General features: G+C 38.6%; 1 protein-coding gene across 5 annotated transcripts in view; it reads right to left on the bottom strand.

The window, feature by feature from the left end:
* Positions 1–274: 274 nt before the first annotated feature.
* gabrb3 (gamma-aminobutyric acid type A receptor subunit beta3) overlaps positions 275–25,204 on the bottom strand; it is a 52,859-nt gene continuing 27,929 nt past the window's right edge. For 2 of the 5 annotated variants that reach the window (XM_051376905.1, XM_051376906.1), the window contains 7 exons: positions 18,705–18,925; positions 17,501–17,583; positions 16,736–16,873; positions 15,195–15,347; positions 8,807–9,051; positions 3,845–3,925; positions 275–2,469 (listed from right to left, as the gene is read on the bottom strand). In XM_051376905.1, coding sequence (XP_051232865.1) covers positions 2,122–2,469; positions 3,845–3,925; positions 8,807–9,051; positions 15,195–15,347; positions 16,736–16,873; positions 17,501–17,583; positions 18,705–18,925 — 1,269 coding nt within the window. In that variant the 3' untranslated portion in view covers positions 275–2,121. Of the gene's footprint in view, positions 2,470–3,844; positions 3,926–8,687; positions 8,711–8,806; positions 9,052–15,194; positions 15,348–16,735; positions 16,874–17,500; positions 17,584–18,704; positions 18,926–25,204 lie in introns of all 5 variants that reach the window. The other 3 variants (XM_051376907.1, XM_051376908.1, XM_051376910.1) reach the window with 2 other exon arrangements.

The following is a 25,204-nucleotide window of genomic DNA, read 5'->3' as shown; positions in this document are numbered from 1 at the left end:
TGGCCTTCATTAGTGATGTGTTTTTGTGTGATTTGTTACGCTATGTTGGGCTCCATCAGGCGGTTGCACACAAGTGTCGTTGAGTGGACTTCTGACAGGTGGTGTCACTCCTACGCGCTGCAAGCCGCTCAATTGAGCGGTGCAGATGGTGCGTTGCGAGCTGTGTATGCCAACAGTTGCCATTTTGGAGCTATACCCCCCAACTCCTTCTTCTCTTTGAGTATTTCAAATGATCCATTTACTTCTTTAGGAAAGAATGGAAATGATCACAAGCTGCAACAATGTGTTTTATATTTACAACACAAATAGGAAATTATAATGTTGTGTAAAGACTAACAAAACAGAACAGTGAGGCCAGAAATCACTGCGCAAAACACTGTTGACAACAAAGCCATGTAATTAATGTGAACTGAAATAAAATGATCAGAGTTACAGTATGTACATTAAATTTCATGGAGAAGCAACAAATCTGAATGTGAAGGTTGACATGTCTGCACTCAGTCCTCAATACAACATGCAGTCTGAAAGAACAAAGGCCATGTGAATTATGCTGTACTAAATACGTGTTTCACAAAATCAATAAAATATTGTGACAGCAGTCCTGAAAGCACAATGACAAGAGTGAAATAGTGTGAACTGATCAGATATTGTACATGTTTCTTTACTGTAAAAGCCTGGGAGGTTTTTTTTTTTTACACTGTTATGTAACACAAATGGTCCAAATTGTTGTTGGGTATAAAGCATGCTTTTTGAATACTGTAAAGAAATAGCAAATGTGTAATTTAGAAATGTTAAAGAAATAGTTTAATATTTTGAGAACACTTACTTTCTTACTGAGAGTGAGATGAAGATTGATATCACTCTCATGTCTGGATGCTAAATATGAAGCTCATCAGCAGTCATTTAGCCTAGCTTAGCATAAAGATTAGAAACAGGGAAACAGCTCGCATGGCTTTGTCCAAAGTTCACAAAATTCACCATCCAGCACCTCTAAAGCTCATTAATAACACATAGAGTCTTGTTTACTCTGTACACACACAAAAATGTAAAATTGTAAAAATTGTGGAGTCCCGAGAAATAGTTACGGCACGTAATTTACATGTCTGTTCATGCAAGGATTAAAAAAAATGGGATTAAACAAGTTAATTATTGAGTTTAGAGGGGCTGGTAAAGAGATGATTTTCACCTTTGGAGAGAGGCAGGCGCTGGTTACCCCCCGTTTCCAGTCTTTTATGCTAGGCTAAGCTAACTGACTGAGTGTTATTGATCTTCTCATCTAAATCTAAAAAACAAATAACTTACTTCCCAAAATGTTCCTTAAATAAAGGCAGTGAATGACAGAATGAGAGTTTTATAAAATGCTGGTATTCCATCAGCCTCCCTCCTGTTAATAAAAACCGCGCTTTAAAATCAGTGTTACGTTCTGACATCCTTACACAGTGTTAAATCCCCTGTTAGTCATAGAGCAAGGTCACAGCAGTTCCAGCGTCCACTTCAAAACAACCAGTGAACAGTTGGTGGCATCAGCTCCAAGGCAAATTAAAGGAATAGTTTGAGATTTTAGGAAATACGCTTAGCTGTTTCTCCCAGCTTCCAGTCTTTATGCTAAGCTAACTGGCTGCAGCAAATGTGAGAGTGGTATCAATGTTCTCGTCTTACTCTCGACAAGAAGGCAAATAAGAGTATTTCTCAAAAGACTAAACTATTCCTTTAAGTCTGTTTTCATTTCCTGAAAGAGCTAATTAACTAGAGATGTAATAATACTATGAATCTCTGTCAGATGTCTTGTCATTAGCAATATGTTGTGACCACATTTTATTGGAAAGTATAGGTACAGTTGTAATAACTGACCCAGAGCAGTGTCCTCTACCCATAATGAGATTCAGTGTCTCCTCACAGGGGTCAGAGCAGAGAGTAATTTACAGTACATGAGTACAGTCTTTGTAAAATACATGTTCTGTAGTTTCCTTGCACACTGCCTAAGTGACAGTTCTCTCATGAAAGTCTTCACTCGCTATGATAAAAAAAAGTTCATAAGGGTTTTACCATATTATGTTCCTTACATAGAGAAGTGTTCAAGAACAAAAACAGAAATGGGCTTAAAAAACATCATAAAAAGCATTAATTGACGTAGTAAAGCCAGTAGATCAAGTTGAACAGGGAGAAGCTGAAGGGGAATATTATCCGTGACCATCTGTCGATGGCGTTCACATCGGTGAGGTCTGGGATTTTGATTTTGAGCTGTGAGGATCGTCTCCGCAGACGGGTTTTCTTAAAATGTGCGTTCCTGTCCATGCTGAGGCGGCCCGGCTCTCGCGCCGTGCTCGGCTTCCTGTACTGGACCCCCGAGTTGTCGAACACCATGGAGGAGGAGTTGTGGGTCTCGCTCACGGTGGTTGTGATCTCGTTCCCTCCCACCTCGTTGTGGATCTCCAAGGTTGTCAGCAAAATGTTCCCCTGGGAGTCGACCTAGGCACAACAGACAGGAGCGCTGTTAAAAATGGGCTGTGAGCTGAGGCTTCAGTGACTGATGACACATGTGCAGCATGCGTCAGGCCCCGGGGCCGGCGTCTTCTAGCAGGCTGACAGATTACAGCCGGGGAAACAGAGAGCGGCCTTCAAAACCAGGTTTCCTGTCCCAAAGTTAAATCACTTCTCACAAATCAGCTCAAGGTTGGACTGGATGGCTCTAATACTCATGTCATGACAGGTATTGCTTCCCACACAAAAACATATAAATCATTCAGACCCAAGTGGCAAAAATAGAGGCACAATATGTACACAGTAATATAACAATGTGGTTACAAGACATGTGAGGAAGTGACAAGGGGAATATTTATCTTTCTCACTCTTTATACTTCAGTGCCGACTAATGACACAAACTGGACTTATTCCACGATGTAACAGTAAACATATGAACATTTGGAGATCCACCTCAGACCTCATGTATATCATATAAACAGTATTTTATTACAGCATATTCCAAGAGGAGACTACTTTAACATATAGATAGCATCCTAAACCTAAAGTGATTGTAAATAGTGTTCAAGCTGTGAATTACACTGAAATACTCTCTTTTATTATCCGTATGGAAGCATCACTGTGTAATTGAATGGTAGCATGCTAGGGGAATATAATATATATCTCATTTACTTAAAGATGGAGTTTTTGTTTTAATTTATATAACTGCCAAAGAAATACGACCTTCATTTCGCTCATTAAAATATTTTCACACAAGACACCTGACTAACTTTCTCAAGGTTTCTTAAACAGCCATTTTGTTCCTACAAGGGTTTTATTCTTAATAATGGAGATAAACAGCATATTTATGCACATAACATGTATTACAGATAAGAGCACAAGATGAATGGTGAAATCTAATTTTTATGTTGGTGTTGTACAAAGCAAAGAGGTTGTTTTCTGCATATGTTTTGGTCTTGTGACCTTCAAACGGGGATACATATTTTATGCGTGCATCGTGATTTATTGCTAAATCCTCGACTTTATTTATCAGGCTCTAACAGACAAGATAGACGTTCACGTGGAAGCCAGAGGAATTTAACAACATTTGGTATTTTTTTTATGAATTTTGATTTTTTTCAGTTAATAGAGTGGTTTGTTTGAATTTACTGTACAGGATACATCATTAGGGTCACACACACATAAAGACAATATAGAGGAGGGAAAGGAATGATGGTGGTAATGGCTGAAATGGCTGGTTGAGATGCTGTGGCGATTAAGCGTGTTAATTTGTTAAATGAGGAGGTCAAACTTTGCCCTGCAGCAGCAAAGTTTCAGTGGAGGTTTCACAGATGTGACACAACAGGCAGTAACAGACACTCACCCTTCGTGAGTGACGGCGCCCTTGTACCTGATTGGACTGTTTAATAGACGAAGACTTGCAATTGCCTCCTTCCAGTACGGACTAGCCGGGAGAAACACAAACAGAAACCCCTTTTGTCTGAGCTCTGGTCAGGTGTTCGCTGAGGCAGAGCTTCACCATCAGGATAAGATGTTTAGTGTCCAGTACTGACAATTAATGTTCAGTCATTTAATCAAAGTGAGATTTAATTTCTCCCAATGTGCACGTAAAAATAATAAAGAAATAAAAATCTATGTTTAAAAATGCATCACTACTCAAATTATAAAATTGCACAAATGCCAAATCTTACACAAAGTTGCTTTAAAAGATAAGTGTGTAGGATTTAGTGACATCTAGCAGTATATTTGCAGATTGAAACTCCCTCACTTCCAGTGTTGGGCAAGTTACTTTTAAAAATAATTAGTTACAGTTACTAGTTACTTCTTGCAAAAAGTAACAAAATTAGTTACTCAGTTACAAATTATAGAAGTAACTAGTTACTTCAGAAATAACTATTGCGTTACTTTCAAGTAAATTTTTAAATGCTCAAATGTGACCCCACCTCCACCCCTCTTTAATCGAACATAAAATACATGTGCATGTTCAATTATTTATGATAAATCTGAATATTATAATGAAATGGACACTTAATACAATACATTATTAACAGAAACAATGTACACAAATCTAAACTATTTTAACGTTGCTGTAGTATTTTCTTCCTCGAAAATGTAGAACAGTGTAACAATATGAGGTGCTTTCAATCTAACTGAAAAGTACAATGTATAGCAAAACTAAGGACTCCAAATATAAATAGGTAATACATACGAAATAAAAATACATCTCCATAAAAATAAATCTCTTTCTCTGGCCATTGACAATCTCACTTCAAGAGGCTGCAGCCAGCCAACAAATAAATCTAAATTAAATTATGCTCTTTAAGCAATGTACCAAAAATGTATTCAAACAATATATACACTCTTTTTAGTGCAAATGTAATAAGATGCAACACAACTTGCCATACCTGTCTCTCGTTGACTGACTCGCTTGTGTTGTTTGTTGTGTGTCGGACTATGCGTGCTTTCGAACACCCGCCCAACTCTACCTCTGATTGGCTTACCATGAAATTTTACTCAACCTCAACCAATCGTCAGAATTTATGCGTTTGTCTCGTGTCTCGTGGGCTCCTGCCCACTAACCAAGAAAGAACAGTAAAAAAAAAGTCTTTGCCTCTCAGCTCTGAGATCTAGTTGGTCTGATAAAAAAAACAGCTTCAATTATAGTAACGTGCCGCATTTTTTTGGCAGTAATGGTAACGGCGTTATTAAGATGGGTAGAGTAATCAATTAGATTACTTGTTACTGAAAAAAGTAACGCCGTTAGTAACGCCCTTATTCATAATGCCGTTATTCCCATCGCTGCTCACTTCACCTTCCCAATCGAAGCACAAAGGAGACAACGGTGGCTACGAAATACGCAAAGGGCCCAATCTACAGGCAGTGTTTCTGGGCTACCGTAGAAACAAGGTGGTTCAGCTGAAAGCCTCCGTGGAAGGAGAGAACTGTTACCAACGTATTCACATTTCATGGTATAAATTTGGGTTAAGAAGTACTTTTATCATTATTACTGAATCGTGGTTTAAATTAAGACTTTAAGTTTTGTATCTAAAAATACAGTTTTATTTCTTATTTATTTCCTTATGTTATTCAATGTTTTTTTGTGTATTTTTATGTATATTTACGAATAAAGAATTTCAACATAGTAGGGCAACTGTGGTATTTTTTCGATGTCTAAAAGACGTAAATTGAAGAGCTAAACCCTGGTGAAAATAGAAAAGTGAAAGTTTAGTAGAAACGAAACAAAATACTGTTAGCTAGCTTCATCCAGTGCACATATATAACTTAAATTATTAAATTATTCAGTGTAATTATACTAAACCATATAATTTCCAGAATACCATGACTTTACATTACAATTGGTATAAAAACATTAACTAATGTAAAAACATTAAAAACTATGACAGGTGTATTGAATATTTTATTTTTATTGAACTAAGTTTTGTATGTAAGTGTCTCACCATGCTTGGGTCCTAATGTTATTGTGAAAAAATTAAGTGAAACATTTTTCATGATTGTACTCAACAAATATGTTACAGGATCATCCTATTATTCTGTCTTATATTCTATATTTTTAGTTTATTTAAAAAATGAAGGTTTATAGACGGCAGCCGGCTGGTTCACAACCAATACATCACTTATTAAAAAAAACATTAATTTAAAACATTTTAGTTTAATTAAAAATTAGACTAGAAAAACACGAAAACTTTCAATGAAAATGAGAATTATATTGTATACTAACAAAACTTAATAGAATCCACTCAAAACACATCAGTATGTGTCACTAGTTTTAGTCTTAAATCTTAAGCTGGTGCTGATTTCACCAGTGCCGCAGTGTCACTTTACTTTTTAGGGTCCCTCTGTGAGTGCTGGCAGTCTTACCACTACTCCTTTAATCTTGCTCACTGAAACACTCCTGTTCCTCTTTCTCTCATGCTGGTTGAACCAGCTCCACATCTTTACAGCTTTATAAAGGTTTTCAATTTGATGTGAAACTGCAGCTGAAGCCTGTATGGGGTTAGATAATGGAATACCCTATCACCCAGAGCAATCTCGATTATGTGACAGTCGCTGGAAATGTCCCTGGCAATTCTTTTGTAGAGGCCCTCATCGGTGCCGTTTCTTCTGATCTTCCTCTGGTGGGAACAAGATCTTCAACAGCCGATCCACCATGTGAGTTAGCTCCTGCAATGATCCCAGTGCTTCTGTTGTTGGGAAGCAGTCAGGTTTCCTCCTCAGTTACAAATCTAACGATCGACTCCTTGACTAGTTTGTGGTCAAAAAAGGCTTTTATGTTACTTCCCACCCTTTTCCAGCAGGGTGTGTAGCTGGATATGGCCTCTGATTTCTTTCACAATCTCAGATGCTGGTTCCTCTGTGTCCTGGGAGGTGCTGGATACAAGCAGGTTATGTTGTTTTTCTCAAAATGTCTGTTCACTCAGGATGTTCTTGACTGCTTCTGCAGTTTGATCGAGCTTCCCACAGAAGAAACGTCTTCTAGTCCATCCTCTTCTGCCATGTCTCCCCAGTTTCAGCCAGCTCATTGTCCTGCTCTACTGATTTTTCCTTCTGTGTTTTAGGTTCAGCAGCTTTCATTTTTAGCGAGCTGGACATGCATGTTATTTTAGCTTTGTTGTACTAATGTTCTACATGTGAAAGACCCGGAGACTGGCAGTTTTCTCCTCTCGCTACTGCCTCTGCTGCTTCCACAACTTCTGCAGAGCTCTAAATTTACCCTTTCTCTTCCACCATGATGTTTTTGTCACCTTTTCTGTCCTGATGCTCTCTGGAACACCAGTCACCTCTGCAGAAGTTTGTGAAATAGTGTCACCCAGACACTGGCTGACTTCGATTTCGGGTAAGACACTCTTCTGTAATCCATCAGATGCAGAAGAGCTTCTGGATGATTTGGGAGTATGAGTTGAATGCATTTCGCCGACCTTTTGTTGGATGCATCTATAAATGTGTATACACATGGTGTAAACTATATCTACACTAATAACTATCTGTTATTATATTTATTATTTCCTTGTCAACAGATCCACATTGCAGCTTGGCTCACTGTACTGCCGTCAGCTGGTCCAGGAACCGCTGGAGGAGTGGTGAAGTGTCTCTATTGTGACCAGTGGAAAAGCCAGATGCATCTCTTCTGTGTTTGTAATATTTATGGTATCGGCTGTCTGTAGTCGCTGTGTTCATCTCCTTGGAAGAAAGTCAGTGTGTTCTGAAAACTCTGAACTCAACTAAACAGGATTTGGGTCCTAAGCTACCTTACATAACTAGGACCGATTAGGTTAACTTTTTTTTCTGTCTTAATTGAAACGATTTAAAAGTACACAAACAGAACAAAAGTGCTTGGCTAGGCCTGCTTCTAAATAACAACAACGGAAAATAGGGAATACAAATGAATGAATAAATAATACTTTACTGAGTTTTGAAATCAAAATGAGAGAAAATTAAAACCAAAGGGATATAATTTCGTAGATCACTGTATCCAAAATAAGGGATGATGATTTGAATGATTTTTACCAGGATACATGTTCTTGAAGCAGCCATATGCTTTGTTCTGGGTTAATTATTTGACTTATGAATGTGGAACTTTCCTAAGACGGCACAAAGGTTTCACGAGATCCAAAGAGTCTGATCTCATTTAAATATGCTACACCTGAGGATACTGTAAATTATCTGCCACTGTAGCTCCTGTTTCAACTGTAATTTTGCAATGATGCACTTTTAAACAAGGAAATAAAAATATACATTTTAAGGGCCGCTCCACGAGCTTTACAAATAAAGGTCAGTTTGTTAGTAATCGAGGGCACTACTCAATGTTATTTTGGCTTGGACTCTTAGATTACACATTTATAACGGAGAGCCTGTGTTATGAAAGCCCTGGGTATTAATCAGGCAGTAAGGGTCCAAGGAAAAGAGCTTTTGAACCTTTTGAGGCACTAAAGCTCAGGATATCAGTTTGATCATTTTCTGTCAATCAATTCATGTGCACACAGATAAGAAATAAAATTTCCATTTGACTGAATGATTACAATTTAATATTTGGAGCTGTGTACTTCCAAACCTTATACTACCTAATGTTATTTTTATTCAAATTATTATATTATTATAATTATCATGGCATCCAATTAATAATATTGCTCCACATATTAAACTACCATATGTATAGTACATGTTAACAGTCTTATCTACATACATACTGTACTGCTGATGGTTCTTCTGCCTGTAGGAGGTAAAGGTAAAGGTTGACTTTGCATTGTCTGAACCTGTGAAATGATGAGTGTAACTCGATTCTCTGGTGTTTAGAAATGATTCTCACCTTGGGTCTATCAAAATTTTCCCGGTCATTATTTGCCTTCTGTGCTTTCTCAGCGAGTTTCTTCTGCATCTGAGGACCTCTTCCAAAGAAGATGTAGTTGACGAAGGCATATTCCAGCAGAGCCAGGAAGACAAACACAAAGCAGCCCATCAGGTACATGTCTATAGCTTTGACGTAGGGGATCTTGGGCAGAGTCTCTCTTAAATGGGTGTTAATGGTTGTCATGGTCAGGACAGTGGTGATCCCTGAAAGAAAAAAGAGAATAAGAAAAGAAGAAAAATTTATAAAAATACAGCTAAACTGCATGGTCATCAAAAAATATAGATGCAGATCTCCAGAGACAGATGCTTGTGATGAAAAAACATTGAAGAACGTGAACCACTCAGTTGAGGAGAACAAGCTCAGCAATACATGTGTAACACAGTGCAGTGGCCAACCCAAGTCAGAAGATTACCTCCTGTTGGGGGATCTTTAACACAAACCTAGATCTACGAGATCTACTGGTGTCCCAGATATGGTGATAACTTACACAGCTACATATGTGTGAAGATCCAATTGGGTGGTGGTTCAGAACAAACTCTAAGCCTACCAATGGTATCCTAAGTCATGCTGAATGAGTCACACACATTATATAAGTATGTAAGGAGACAGTCTGTCTGTTACATTGTTCTTAACCTTGCTCTTCCATAACCAAGAACAACCACGGTATGTTGGGTGATCAGTGATGACGCTGATCAGCACCAACAAGATAATTATCCAAAGACAGTTTTCTAACAACAAATGGAGTGGAGCTTGGTAGTTTTTACAAAAAAAATCTCCTGACATATGTCTAGCAACCGATAATGTAATAACGGCCAATAATGTAATACCTGCCAATAACGTAATAATTCTGGCCATTTTAAATGTAATAAATCCAATAACGTAATAACTTGCTAATAATGTAATAACGTTTTTGAGCCAATAAGGTAATAACATTTTGCCAATAATGTAATAAGTTATTACGTTATATATATAGTGGATGGCATAGTCGTCATATTCATTCATCAAGGGTATGTATTATGCAGCACTCTCTCTCCCTAAATATGGTTGTAAGTTGCAACTTACAAAAACACAAAAAAAAAAATGTATTTCCAAGAAATGCAGTCCTATTTATGTATTATTACATTCTCGGCTGCAGTTATTACATCTCAAAGATTTTTCTTAATGCTGTGCCAATAACGTAATAACTTAGTACATTATTGGCAAAATGTTATTACCTTATTGGCTCAAAAACGTTATTACATTATTGACTTTATCACATTTAAAATGGCCAAAATGATTACGTTATTGGCAGGTATTACATTATTGGCCATTATTACATTATCGGTTGCTACACGTGTAAAACTGTTGACAGGACACCTCGAACTGTAAACAAGGTCAGTTATTACAATTATTAGTTCTTTGTATTTAGATTTTTTTTCAATTTGCAAGTTTCTAAAGCCTAGAAATGTTTTCATCCTATCATCCTAAAGTAAAATCTATAGGCTGAGAGGGAGGCGGAGCCTGGGAGAGAAATACACATGTGCAGCAAACAAGGAAGTGATAAAACCTTTTGAATCAAGGATTCATGGGTGAGTCTATTGATACTTTGTCACTTTGATCAAAGAGTGGACATCCGCTGCTATGGAGTGGCTTCAAATTATTCACTAAATAGTTAGTGATGCCACTCTCCATGTGGAGAAAAATAACAAGTCTCTTTAAACGTTTCTTTAATTACAACTTTAATTAAAAATCCATTTGTGGAGCATCATAGGGGCTAAAATGAAGGTTTACTCATAAGAATGCTATTAGCTCATTAGGAGAGATCACTGTACTCTCCTTTCAGGGTCTTACAATGAGTCATTTTCATCTCATACAAACATTTTCATCAAACCTGATGAAAAAAAAGCCTTCAAAATTGTTCAGATCAAAGCTCCTGTATGCCTCTTCTTGGCAAATTTACTTAGCTTGGATAAGCAGAAAACGCTCCACTATATGGTTTACAGCTCATGTAGCATACAATGAGTGAACAGACTCAGCAAATACACAACAAACAGCAGTGTAGTAATTCTCTCCATAATGTGCACCATCGACAATAAATGTGTCTGTTGTGTTTGTGTCCTGTGGATGGCTCACCAACCTGGACAGTGTGTCTATTTCTGTCGACTCAGGCTTATATAATTAAAACAAAAATGTTGCACTGTACAGTACTGTATGTGTGGGGGTGTTAAGAGCACTGTGGGTTTATGGCATCGATTTCAGCAGAACAAAGGGAAGAGCAAGAGCTCTGAAGAGAGGGTTACTCAACAAATCCCTGAAATATTTTCAGTGCAGTACTGTCGAGTTTACTGTTGTCTCTGACATTACATCAGTACCGTACAGAGACAGATTACGCAGTGATAATCACAGGTGACATCTTGTAGCTCACTGTTACTGACTGTTACTCCTCCCACAGCAATTTTCCAATCATAGCCTTAGCAACCGTAACTAGTCACAGCAGATCTGTGAAGATTTGGACGATTTTAACTTGTTAAAGCATTTTGCATAGGGCTATATAAGAGTGGTATTAGATCATTGAAGAGCTTGAAGTGTAAAAGTGCAAGGAGTGGGGCAGTGTGATAGTGTTTATCTGCTGTAACGTAAGCTCCAATCCTTTAGCATGTCCAGCTAACTAGCTAATTGGTAGTTACCAAGGGTCACTTAAAGGTCCAGTGTGTAACATTTAGGAAGCTCTATTGGCAGAAATGGAAAATAATATTCATAGGTATGTTTTTGTTCGTGTATAATCACCTGAATGAGCCAGTTTTTTCTTCTATGGCTGCCACCATGTTGAACCAGTTGTAATAAGCTACACTGCTGGACACCACTGAATCCTACACACTGGGCCTTTAAAAGGACAAGAAGATTGACTAACTTAAGTGGTTTGTGGTGCTACAAGTTACGTTAAAAAAGTCCCATTCAAGGCTAGCATATACATCGTCTTTCCCCGCTGTGTGGGAGCTGACATAGGATGCTATCAGAGTGTAGCTAGCAGCTAACACATTAACTTTGAGGACAGAATGTTCACTTGCTTCCCAATATACCCCCTCACTGACATAATGCTCATATTGGTATGGCTGATCGGTGTATATTCTCCGATAATAATAAATAACGGCAAGCTATAAACCTTCAGAAAAATCTATATTTTCAGCAAACCAACCGAGCTAACATTAGCTTAATTAGCTCGCTAGCTTCATCAAATAAAATCTGACAGCGACAACTTGAAATGAGACACCTGTTTTTTCTACCAGTGTATTTGAAAGGAAACATTGTTCATGATAGATGTGCCACTACCTCTTAGCAAAAGTGTAATTCCAAGTAAATACACTGTATGATCTCTTAACGCCCCTCTTCAGACGTCATTTTCCACGGCTCATATATGAGGTCTGATAGGTATCCCTGCAAATGTAGTTTCCCTCAGGATACTCATACCACCATAATGGCTGAGAGAAAGGAAACCTATAGTGAATCACTACGTAGACAGTGATTGAATTTAGTCTGTACTGTAAGTGTTAATGCTTTTTCACGCCATCGATCTCACTGTGCCTTAGATGATGGTCTTCTCAATGAGGAGGCGTTGCAGCAGACGTCCCCTGTCCCCTGAACTGGTCTGACCCTGCTGGGGTGCTTCCAAATCTAGCTGCTGAGCGTTCCTCTTAAAATGTACTACATTCCTACACAAAGGAAATTAAATGAATGCTGCATATCACGCTCCTTCTTACAGAGTCAGTACTTTGTGAGCATAGATGCTGAAAGTTGGTTCTCCATTAGGGCAAATATTTTAGCAGCGATCAATGCAGTTGGGGATGGTAGGGTGTTTTCCAGTGGTGAACTTAGCCTCGTATTTCTTTTAGTCCCAGAGGCCAGTGGAAAGTGTGAGTCTCAGACCCAGTTCAGTCTCCTATTACACCACAGAGCAGCAGTCTCAGACAGACTAAAAAGGAACACACGGCCGTGAAAAAATGTTTTTAATCTGGCATTAACTATTCTCACATATGGCTAGAGTGTGGGAAGAATTCACAGATAGTGCTGATGAAACTGTCTTGACACATTGCAATCTTTTTCCTCGATGTCCACTACCCTAGGCTGTAAAATTTGAAATGCTTTTGATAGAAGTGTTATGAAACCTGGCTTGTGGTGCTGTTTACATAACATTTGTATTTGAGTAATATAAATTAAAAAAGCTAAAACTAGAAACAAGTGTGACACAGACACTTTAATTAAAATGCAACTGTATGACTTCTGGTATGACGGTGAGCTGAGCTGACACAAGGACAGTAACTAACTACACATCTAGCTAGTGATTACATTCATATTTTGTTTCTCAAAACATTGCTTCCGCCTTTTTAGACGTGTCTGCAAAGGACAAGATGAAATAAACTGTGAACCCAGCATTAACATATTATTACTGTGTTGTTGTTGTTGTTGTTGTTGTGGCTAACTTGCTTATTTACACATTTAGCTGCTAAACACTAAGCTATTTTCACCAGCTAGTTGCTAACTGTGTCTTTCTACTGTTCAGTGCTTGTGTAGTAGTGCACAGCGGGTTTATCAGAGCTTTATCACCGCTACCTGCTGCGACTGTAAATGGGGTTGATGAGAGATGTGAGACTGAACCAAAACAATAAAGTTGTGGGCCGTAAACCAAAAAACCTCCACAGAGTGAAGGGGGCTGCGGACTTGGGAGATAATTCTCTGTGGACGTGTTGGTACGAGCGACCCCTCCCACATTACACACAAATATTTATTGGTGAAGCTTTAACTCCAAACACTGTACTGCTCTGAGGATGTATATTATATTTATAATAACAAAATTAAACTGTCCTCATTTTGCTACAGACCCCTGAGACTCCACAATAACATTGGAAAGGGAAGGATCACTTGCAGTCAGGTTCAGAAACATAAATCAAACTCAACTGGAAAGGTCAGATTCTCTGTTTATGTCCTCTGCTGGCCAACAACATCCAACCTATCATCCTCTCAGGTCACAGGGCGGTAAATTACATGAACTTGACATGATCTCCCAACAAACTCTTCATCTACCGTACAGCATCTATGAGGGGGAAGAGAGACCATCAATCATAAATGTACCTCACATAACAACGCAGTCAAATTTTATGCTGTGTAGCCATCCAATCAGAACATCCTCATTACCTCCCACTTGCATGCCTTTTCTGTGTATCTCCTGTTTTTAATCTTTTCAATACTACCTCTGTGAGTGAGATGCTGTACAGCAATGGTAATGTATTGGCAAATTTCCGGTGTAAGTGTTGGGGAAAGAGAGGGAATTGAAAAGGGAGATTTGCAAATCACATTCTGAGGAGATTCTGGAGTTAGAGGAGAAAAGAATTATCCTCCTTGAGAGGAAAACACATTACTCTTAGTTCTCAACAACTTAAACATTAAATGTGGAAGGTGTTGATGTCAGACAGTGCTTATATCACAGTAATCTTTCAGTGTTTATATTGTATTGTATTTGTATGTAAAAGTGTATGCAATGTCACACCTTCGTCAGTCACCATAATCAAAGACCTTCTGCAATGCCGAGGAAAACTTATTTTATTCCTGTAGAAGAAGCCTTTTTTCCTTAATGTGTTTAGTATTTGTGTTTCATATGTTCAATTTGTTTGAAGAAAACCGTTTCAACTGGGGGACATTTTAAAAGGCTGGTAACATTACAATCTAGTGATCTATAACACTATGACAGTTTTAACCACCAGCATCAAAATCTAAAACTACATCTCATGAGCTCAACAGTTATATCATCACAGAGGAAGCTGAAAGTGTTTCTGATGGAATATTTTACTGAAACTTCTCTAATTAAAAGATCCTGGTTACTCTGTTTTGATGAATACAAGCTAAAAGCCTTTTTACTATTAGATAACTTCAACAGAATATGTCAGGTTCTGTTTGTTCTTTAAACACCCTCTCCAGAACCCAGAGTGCTTTGTGCCTCAGACATTTGGTGCAAAGTTGCTCTGATGTATAATGCTGTAATGCTGAAGCTAAAACTGAACTGGTAGCACCACATCCAATGTGTTTGATTATCTATTTTTGGATTTAAGGATTAGGTTTTTTTTTTTGAGTGTTGCTTGATTCCCATAAAATCCACCTACAGACACATTTACCACAAATTCCAAATTCATTCTCTGTGGAACTGCAGTGTCTCTACTTTGATGATACCATAAAGTCTTCTGTCTGTTTCTAGCCTTGGGACAGAGACGGCCACTGTTTACACGCCTACAGGCCCAAACTACGAAACACAAAAGACATCTGACTAAAGGTAAAACTACAGAGCTAAGTTCAGTCTACTGCACGGGACATATCATACCTAATGCAACTCTGGCAGCCGAGGCATCATAATTTATCCAAAAGGACACCCAGGATAGGATGGTGATGAGGATGGAGGGCATGTATGTCTGCAGGATGAAGTATCCGATGTTTCGTTTCAGCTTGAAGCTCAGAGACAGTCGAGGGTAGGCACCTGCAGGAAAACAAAGCGAAGAAGAAAAAGCCCTCTTTATTCAAGAGGAACAGGGGGATATCTAGCACTTTGTTTTGGTTCCCATGGCAATGGCCTCATGAACTGGTTTCATCACCATGGAAACAAGCAAGCGTGGTTCAAATTGCAAATCATCTCATGAAACTTAGCCTTGGGATTATCTGTGTGCAAACACCACAATGCAGAGCAAAATATAAAACTTTTGTTTACAAACAGGAACAGTCTGACATTTTGGGAAATATGTTTGTTCGTTTTTTTGTCGAGAGTTAGACAAGATTGACAGCACTCTCACCTCTGTACGACAAATGTGAAGCTACAACCATTTTAGCAGCTAGCTTAGTTTAGCATAAAGACTGAAAAACTGGCTCTAACATGGCCCCGTCGTTTTCACACTTTGGTGACCTTTAGAAGTACTGGGAGGCAGATTTAGTTACTTTTGGACAGAGCCAGGCTAGCTGTTTCCCCGTGTTCAGTCTAATATTTAATCAAATTTAAGCTAATTGTCCGCTGTAATTTCATAGTACAGATATGAGAGTGGTATCAATATTCTCATCCAACTCTCGGCAAGAAAACAAAAGAGCCTATTCTACAAAATATCACACTATTCCTCTGACTGACACTATTAGGCAATGAATGAATACATGGATGCATACTTTGTACGTCTCAGAAATAAGGACTGATTAAAATTGACTTTATCAAAGCTGTGACGGGCTGTTGCTGTTGCTATAGTGACATGAGTTTCTACACCTGTGCAAGACTGCAACTTTATTGCCCTGTAATATTCACTTCTGTACGCTGAGTGACAAAACACACACCTGTGTTGATCCCTGTGTGCTAGACCCACCTACTGAGAGACACTTAGAGTTGATTTGCATCAAGACTGACCCTGATTGTGATGAACTCTAAACGCCCACATGGTGTTACCTTCTCAGAAATGTTCGGACAATATCCATCCATGTAATTAATTCAGCTGTGGGGATAATCACTGTTTTGGTGTCTCTGAGTTTTTGTGTTATAAGAGAATAATTCATGCTGTGGTGCCTCAGGAATACATTACGCTACTGTAAGTACAGCCCCCAATTCTTTTATCAAGATCTTGAAGAAATAGAGGGGTAATTGCCTCTCTATTATTAATCCCAGTTCTGGTGTTATAGTGAGAGAGGTCATGGTATGATATAAGTCCAGTAACTTAATGCCTAATGTGTATATGGGCCCCCAGCAGGAAAACAAAGTACAGGACATATTTGTGGGGGGGGGGGGACTTTAAAGGCCCTGAAAACTAATTTTCTCAATCAGCTTCATTCTATGATTGATGGGAATCAACATGAAAACACAGGTTTCTGCCAAAGTTAGAACAGTTGTGAACTCACCTGTTGAAAAGACCACGTTCCTGGAAACCAGTTTGTAGTCGACTATGGAGAACTGAGGGAGCTCAATTCGTGTCACCCCCGTCACAGCAGTGTCTCCTCCTTTCCAATAGAACTCTATATCATCTGTTGTGTAACCATCTGCGAACAGGGACACAGGAAACCAGGCAAGGTGTGATTATGAGTGGAAAAGCACTGAAAAGTGCAGCCGTCTCATCTTGTTGGAGGGCTAAAATTAATAATGTATTTTTATTTGCTTAAGTGAAATCTGGGGGCCTAATAGCTACAGTTGATTTACAGTAAGTCCTATGAATCACACAGACTCAGCTTGCTGCAAGTGCTGATTGCATGAGATGTAAATCTTTATGTGGATGTGTGTCACTGCAAGCGGACAGAGTTATACCACATGCACGGGATCCATAACTGTCAACAGTTTTAGCACAGACAGCCAAACATGTCATCAAGACTGATGAAGTTGGACTAATCATTAATGTGCTCTACTATGGAAATCACTGTCTGCTTAAAACCTTCTGGACTGACACAGTAGCTGTAACTGGAGAGGGTGAAGCAAGCAATCTCAATGAGATACGACAGCTTAATAAATTGAAAGCGATTCAGCAGTCTATGCAGTTTCTGTGTCCACTAGATGAGAAGTGTGAGAACTTTTTTTACGAGAATCACAGCGCTGTTCATATTTTTAAGGGATGAAAAAGTACAGCTGTCTGCTGTATTTCTTTCCGAAGCACAAGATATGGGGCTTAAACTTACAACTCTCAATTTCCAGAGTGCAGTTCTGTTCGTCCAGTGGGTATCTCCTCAGATCCATCATGCAGGCTGCTGTCGTCGTGATTCTGGATGAAAACCAAACCAAAAGACAGGTATACATTGCTTGGGTGACCTTGTTTTATATGGTGTAGAGTATGATGTCAAATAGAGGAAGTTTCAATTGCAAATTCAGAGAGATGTGCTCTTTTACAGTCTGTGTAGTGAGGAGATAAAACTAATTTCAAATAGAACAAATTATTACACCAAAACACAACATCTTAGCAATGCAGTGACATTGATTATTATTTGTTTAAAGTCAGACTCTCTGTCAATTACTGCTAATAGCACTTCCAATGGCTTTTTACTGCTGAAGTGTTATATTGAGAATCCAATCCTGAGCCGCAGTGCAAATAAACATATGAGACCAGTTATGCGACATGAGCTGATGTGAGAACCGCTGAATTAGCATTAAGTTGCGAGAATTGCAGCTTAAATGGTTTCAACAAAACCAATAAAGCAGTCACTTCAGCGCGTCTTGGACAGATTAGATAGCTATGGGACAGTGTGAAAGCCAAGAGGAAATGCAACCAATAATAAGCATTAGCAAGGGATTGCTGACCACGGGAGGTGGCGTGACATGTTGAAAATGTGTAAATACATCAGTTCACCCAGGATGTACACAGTATGTATAGTAGTAAGTGTGAATAAAAGTGTATCATATCTGGATTTTATCAGGATAGGAGAAACATTAATGATATAGTTTAATAGGCCTTTGATTGTGATCAATGCTTAAATCAGTCTTTGAGTAGTTCATCCATATTTTCTTACATAATGCCCAAGTGGAACTGAAATTAATGGTGATTATATCAGACACATACAGTAAATTCTCATATAATAGCTGATATTTAAGTAATAACTGGGGCTGTAGCTAACATGAACAAATAAATGCCAGTCACTAAAAATAAAAACACACTGATGGCGATGAAATTACCTGCGGACAACAATGGCTCAATAATAAATTTAGTATGTCACTAATTCCAACAACATGTTATACTCACCACTCTACAGAAATAATGTTATAATTTAATTAATTCCACTTGTTTCTTCTTTCTTCTGCCGTCAACACAACTCAACACTTCAACTGGGGAACAGTTAATGCACTGAGAAGGTCCACTATTTGAGAATGAATGTTAACAACAGTGCTCACCTGAGGCCGTAGAGAACAGTGCCGTCTGGGTGTAGTCGAATCATACGGTTCTTAACTGTGACACCGTGAACAAAAGACTTCTTGTCATTGAGGAAGTAGGTGTCTGGGACCCAGAGCTGGTCTGCTACTCTGTTGTCCAGTGTCAGGTTAAGAGGGATCCCTGTATAGGCCAGTCTCTTATCTCTCCAATACTGCTGGAAGTACATAGTCAACGTGTAGTCCTATGGGAGGCAAAACAGCATAATGTAGTATATTCACCAATAAATATGAGAAATGCAATGATACTTTATGGCAGAGGCAGTATAAATAAAGCAATTTTGTTTCAGACGTTTGCAATTTCTTCAGGCCAGTGATGCCAAAATTGGCCAAACTGAAGTAAGAACTGACTTTCTTACAAGGTTATCAAATTCAGCACTGAAGGTCTGTAGCTCAGAGCTTGGGATGGATTTTTTTTGTAACAGAGGTGATATTTATAGAATTGTCAAACAACTGTGATTCTCATCAGTCTGCCCTGGGTGACCATATTTCAAGACCTGTCTCAACAAGAAACCTCTCTCAGCTGTTCTGTGCACAAGACTGGCACTAGCCCTCAGACTATAGATTTCCATTACTGCAGGCACAGCATCAACGCTAGGTTTCAGCTAAGTGACTGACCACTTTTACCAGCATGCCAAACCTACACTGCATATCTCAAGTATAGATAGATAGATAGATAGATAGATAGATAGATAGATTTCATTACATATTACTAGCCATACATGCAATGACATGAGGCTATTTCAATAATTTATTGGGCGTTCATTTGCAGCTAGCTCCACAAGTGGATCCATCAGAACACAAAAGCTTTTCCAAGCCTTTAATGGAGCTCTTTACTAGCTCACTTGGCTTTGTTCTGCTGACTAATGTTCTCTTAAATAAATAAGCAGGTCTCAGGAAATAAACAAAAACTTGGCCCGTGCTGAAAATGCCTACATTTCAAACCTCTGGTGCAATAACATATTCGTAATAAAGTGTCCAGAAATGCACAGATTTCCTTTGAATATAAAAATCAATACTAGTATTTATTTTTTTATAACACTGAACTAATTATTACGACTGTGTGGTAAGGGGTGCTTGTAAAGTGCTGACCTAATTTTGACAAAATAAAAAATTGCATTATTTTTGACACAACGCACACTGGTGCAAATGGGCAGCTGCATCATACATAGATGGCAGAGTGTAGGCTTTTTGTGTTTGGAATGAATGGCACTGCGTTATTTGACTGACAGAATAATATAATATTGATTGCCATGAATAATGCATTGTGTGTGTGTGTGTGTGTACAATCAGAAGACGTATTTATTCTCCTACCCTATGTTAAAAAGTTGCCTTTAGTTACTAGTTCCATCCATTTAATGCACTTTTAGTAAAGCCAGATAAAAAAAATGAAAATCAACAATACCCCTGACCACATTCCTCCTATATTTGCACCTAAAAAGAAGACCAGATACATTTTTCAATAGGTGTAGGTTCTGTAGTAATCAATGTGATACAGTATATTTCCAGAAAATTCCTGCCTTTGAGACTAGGCTGTTTTATTTTTCGAGTCTGTTTAGAGATGCCTTCGCCCTCCCAGTTCTCTTTCACCCCCTGTGAACAGAAGATGCCCTCATTACGCTCTCTCCCACACACAGCAGAGGTGTGGGCTGGGTGAATCAGCTTTACACAACAGCTCTCATAATACAGAGATAGAGCATTACATCAACCAACCATCTCACTCAAAGTCTGGACCACAACTATTTTAGTCTGTTTTAGATCTTCAGATCCCACTTCGGCATGTGTCCTTGGCTGCCTTAAAGATTGCTTTAACGTCTCAGATACAAAGCTATAGCACATCACTCACTGTACACACTGTACAGTACACCCTCCTGCTTCCAGTACCTTGAGTAACCGGCAAGGTCCCACAGGGCTCTATTCCAGGCCTCAGGGTATTCCCCACAGGGGGTTTACAGTTTGTGTACAGGAAGACACCCTCTAGCAGCCACGCTGGAGGTCAGTGTTACCAGCTCTTAACCAATGAAAGGTACTGGCTGCTACAAAAGGTATATGCATTTTCCATATGCCGCCATAGCTGAAACAACTGCTGTAACTCTTCTATAGGCAGCAATATTGTTTTTGCCGTGAAGAGCGCTAAGACAAGCTGTGTAGTGTGTATTGAGAGGGGAGCCCTATTAACTGCATAGCTTCTTTATAGCTTCATAACACACCAATTAATAATCCACGACTAACTCTTTTTAACAAGGCAAATCACCATGGCACACAACAATTTGTTTAACATCTGAGAAATCCCTCTTTGAATACTTGAATTCTTTGAATACTATTTTACGTCAGTTTATAGTGTACAACCTTTTATATCGAAATATTCTGTTTGGAAAAAGAAGCAATGCCAAAGTTGTTGGCATATCTTTTTTGATTTTTAAGTTCTACATTGTAGTTTGCACAATAATAATTGACCAATATGCAAGCAATTAGCTAACTAGCCAGTTGACTAGCTGGCCAGTAATTGCTGTAGGTGAGCTAGCATTATGCTAACATTAGCTAACTTAAGATGTGACTATATAAATGTCACTTTTATCTTTTTTAACATAGATGAACTTAGCACATATATCTAATCACAGGAAAGGAGAAAGTTGAACGAGGTTCTGACCAAGTCATTTTAGTATATATGATGGTTACAATCCTTTAAACGTAATGAGAAGTGAATTCCATTTAGCTGCTTCAGTTTCAGGGCCTTGGTCTTGTGCATGTCCTACTATGATACAAAAAACCTTATGGGGGAAAAATAAGTCAATCTGAGCAACAGAGATTCTACTGGGAGAACTAATCCCTCCCACATTCGCTCAATTTTAGCAACTAAACTGAAGACTATAACATAAGAATTTTGAAGGGTGGAGGGAGCTGTGGTAACAAACAGTGTTGGCATGAGCATGTCAGCAGAGACATAGTGAGTCAGGTGTCAGGTTAGGTGCATGAATATGATCGGACATTCAGTCAGCTGATAGCCACAGAGCTACTGAAGGAGCCAGTGATTGTGAAGCATGAATGAAACAGCTGATGCCAATCAACTAATGCAAACGGGACTCCAGTGCGCTGCCGGAACTAATGTTGTGCTCCATTTATGATTACAGTTTCCTTTTTGCCAAATGCTAACACAATATGTTCATATCGACGATTCCACTGAAAGTCATTAGCAATAATATTGAATTATGTCCCAGCTCTATTGAAAATGAACCTTCAGTGCAGACTGTCTGAAGAGTTTGAGTGTAATTTTCCATCATATGGAAACTACATTACCAGCACCCATATCTGATAACCAAAAGCTTTCAAAGACCATCCCATGGAGGATTTCAAAATGTTAATAACAAAATGTTGAAAATACATACTACATACTCTTTTCTCTGATGTGTGTTTAGGCACCCTAAAGGGTGGTGTTGTTTGTTGTCAGATATGTAGACCACAAGAGACAGAAAGAGGTTTGTTCTCAGCACCAGTGAGTAAATGAGGCCCAGTGGGAGGATGAGACTGTCGTGTCATCTTCAGCTCGGAGAGTGCACAGTCTCATACTAGATAGACGTGGTTACTGTGTGCCAGTCAAACATCGTCTACGTCAACTTAACACCAAGATATCTGCTGGGAATACAGGAATAGCACTCAGAGACGCTTGCCCCGTGCAAGAGGGGGGCTTTTCATCACTCCATAAGACAGCTAAGAGTTCCCAGTAGAATTCAAGTGTGCTATATATGTTTTGCAAACCATGCGTTTAATAATTTCAGTCTCTGCATCCTCCCACACAACTTTTTATAAAGCCTTTCATGAAATGATTTTGTTCCTTTCTCCACCTTATAACAGGCTACTTGTACTATTATCTTACGAGAGCAAAGTCTCAGGTGAGCTATTTTTGTGGAGTGGAGGGATGGGGGCTCAAGACAGGAAGAGAGAATCTGTTAGATTACTGAGTGATGTTTGGTCAGAAGTTATTCTTTCAGGAACCATCACTGGTTCAGACGAGTTGAAAGAAAACTTTTTAGTTCCAATATTCATTTTTTTAGATAAAAGGCATGTCATTTTTGTATTTGAAGAGGCAAAAGCAGTCTTAATATTGCATCTTGCGATACTACCATATATACTCTTTGGTTTAACTGTGAACTAGTCATAAGAACAATGTTTATCAGAATTTAGCATGAAGTGATGAATAATGAAGCTGTCCTCTAAGAATAACCGTACATGAACCAGTTTAATAAGTATATATGGTGCATGATTAGATACATTTAAAGCCTATAGCTATGATGCTGTAGATCCTCATAAGACATTTCACCAATATATCAATAATTGAGGAAACAATTATTGATATATTGGTAACACGTAAAACATTACAACTGCAATACAAGACCAAACCCCTAAAAGCTAACTCATTCCTAAAAGCTGACTTCTGTAGATAAAAACAGCTCATTCTAAGGTAACAATTCTTTTATTCAGGTGATTATACACTAATGAAGACATACCGAAGCTGATGAGAGTGGTGATACATACAAAACTGTTAAGATGCAGGATGTAAAACCAAAACAATGAGCTAAAAAAAAGCTAAAAAGTCTCTGTAGAACTGAGGGAAACTGTGGTCATTTAATCCATTCTTAAAATAAAAATATTGGTTTGTGCGGCTATAAAGAGTGTTTTGTTTCTGTTGTACCAGAGGAGTAAATGAAACCATTCACACTCATCAGGCATTTAGATGTGGCTTGTGAAGCTCTCACACATACAGTGTAAAATGGCATGATTAAAACTTAAAACATTTTTGATGGGGGTCATCTCAGTTTACTTACTGCACTCAACATTTCCTCACGTTGTGCCCCTAAATGCAACTGATAACTGATAACTCATAAATCAGAAGTTCTTCCGCCACAAACAGTTTCACCTGAATCAGGTGACTCAATAAAAGCACTTGAAGCTCCATTTTTATTTTAAGCACCCTGTTAGAGTGACGAGTTGAATGATTCTGCTGCAAAGAGGGTCTATTACATTCCTGTATTACATCCCACTATTGAGTAACACTAAACGCAGCATGGCTCCAGCACAGTAGAAAGTAAAAAAGTCAGCATGTTGTATATAGGCCCTCACTAGTATTTCTAGCTGAGTTCTCCTTATCTTGTGAGTAGCGGGGGCTTGAGGCTATTTGATGTGTTATGTGGCTGACTTTTTAACTAAGCCCTTCAATATAAATCTGGACGAACATCTGTAGTATGAGGGTACCGCTTCCTCCAGGCAGATGGTGGGTAATGTTAAAGTGTCAAAATGGATGGGTGTTTCAGCACATGATGGATCTATCTTCCACCTGACTCAGTGACTGTGGCTGCTGAATAAATGTGTAACAACACCGCTGGGAGGATCTGCTTTACAGTTTAAGGTGCTTTATGTGTCTGGACAGGTGCTTATTTGAGAAGTGTAGAAACTCTGGTGAGTCGGAGTGATCCCTAATAGACAGACAAATATTACCTTTTGTTCCTAGAGTGCACTTGTATAACATGAACATCTGGTTAACTCTGAGTTTTAAAAATAACAACAGACACAGAGCAATCTTAATTCTCAAGATAAAAATAAGAGAGAGCAGCGAGTAAAGACAGAAATATATTAATAATCTAATTTCCCAGACAAGCTCTGCAGCTCGCCCACACAGGCTATAACAGGCGGATACCTTGTGTGACTCTGGCTGTTTGAAAGCACACTGCCAACACCTTTATGCTCTCCACTTCTCTGAGGACAGAGAGAGCAAGTTCTGCTTTGGTCTGTGCAAGAAGTATGACTGAGCATTCATCAAAGATTTTAACATTGATTTACCACTGAAAACAGCTCTAAATCCTGCAATTTAGATATTTAAAACAAATAAATGATAGAGGTTTACTCACAGTATGGGTACTGGGTACTTCCAGTGTTAGATGATATTAGTTTGCTGCAGGTGTATCCTGTGTTAGGCCAGATTACTGAATGCAAATGACATGGCATTTTTTGTAATTAGCAACCTAATCTAATTTAAAATATAACCTGTAATCTAATCTGAATACGTTTGGATTACTTCAACAACTATCACACCTCATACTAAAAATGTTTAGAAATTTGAGTTCCACAAATATAATTTTTTCTCTTCCAGCATCTCAAAACATCAATGCAAATAAAATTAATTGTGCATATCAAGCATTTAAACTGGGCTAAATCAAATAACACAGACCGTCTTCTGTGAGTATTTATCAATTTTTCCATGTTGAAAAGCATTCTTGTTGTTAGCATGGTTAACTGGCAATCCCATGATGCCTTTGGCTGAGTCTGGCGACCAGGAAGCAGTGGGAAACGGCTTGCCTGTCCAATAGTAACAATGTAAAAGCTCATCATGTATAGTTCTATGGCTGAATAAAAACTACAGTAACAGACCGGTTACTGGACCTGCCCCCCACCAAAACATCTTTCTAAAA

The sequence above is a fragment of the Dicentrarchus labrax genome, unplaced genomic scaffold (assembly GCF_905237075.1).
Source record: "Dicentrarchus labrax unplaced genomic scaffold, dlabrax2021, whole genome shotgun sequence".
Lineage (NCBI taxonomy): Eukaryota > Metazoa > Chordata > Actinopteri > Moronidae > Dicentrarchus > Dicentrarchus labrax.
This window is presented reverse-complemented; position numbering and strand designations above follow the sequence as displayed.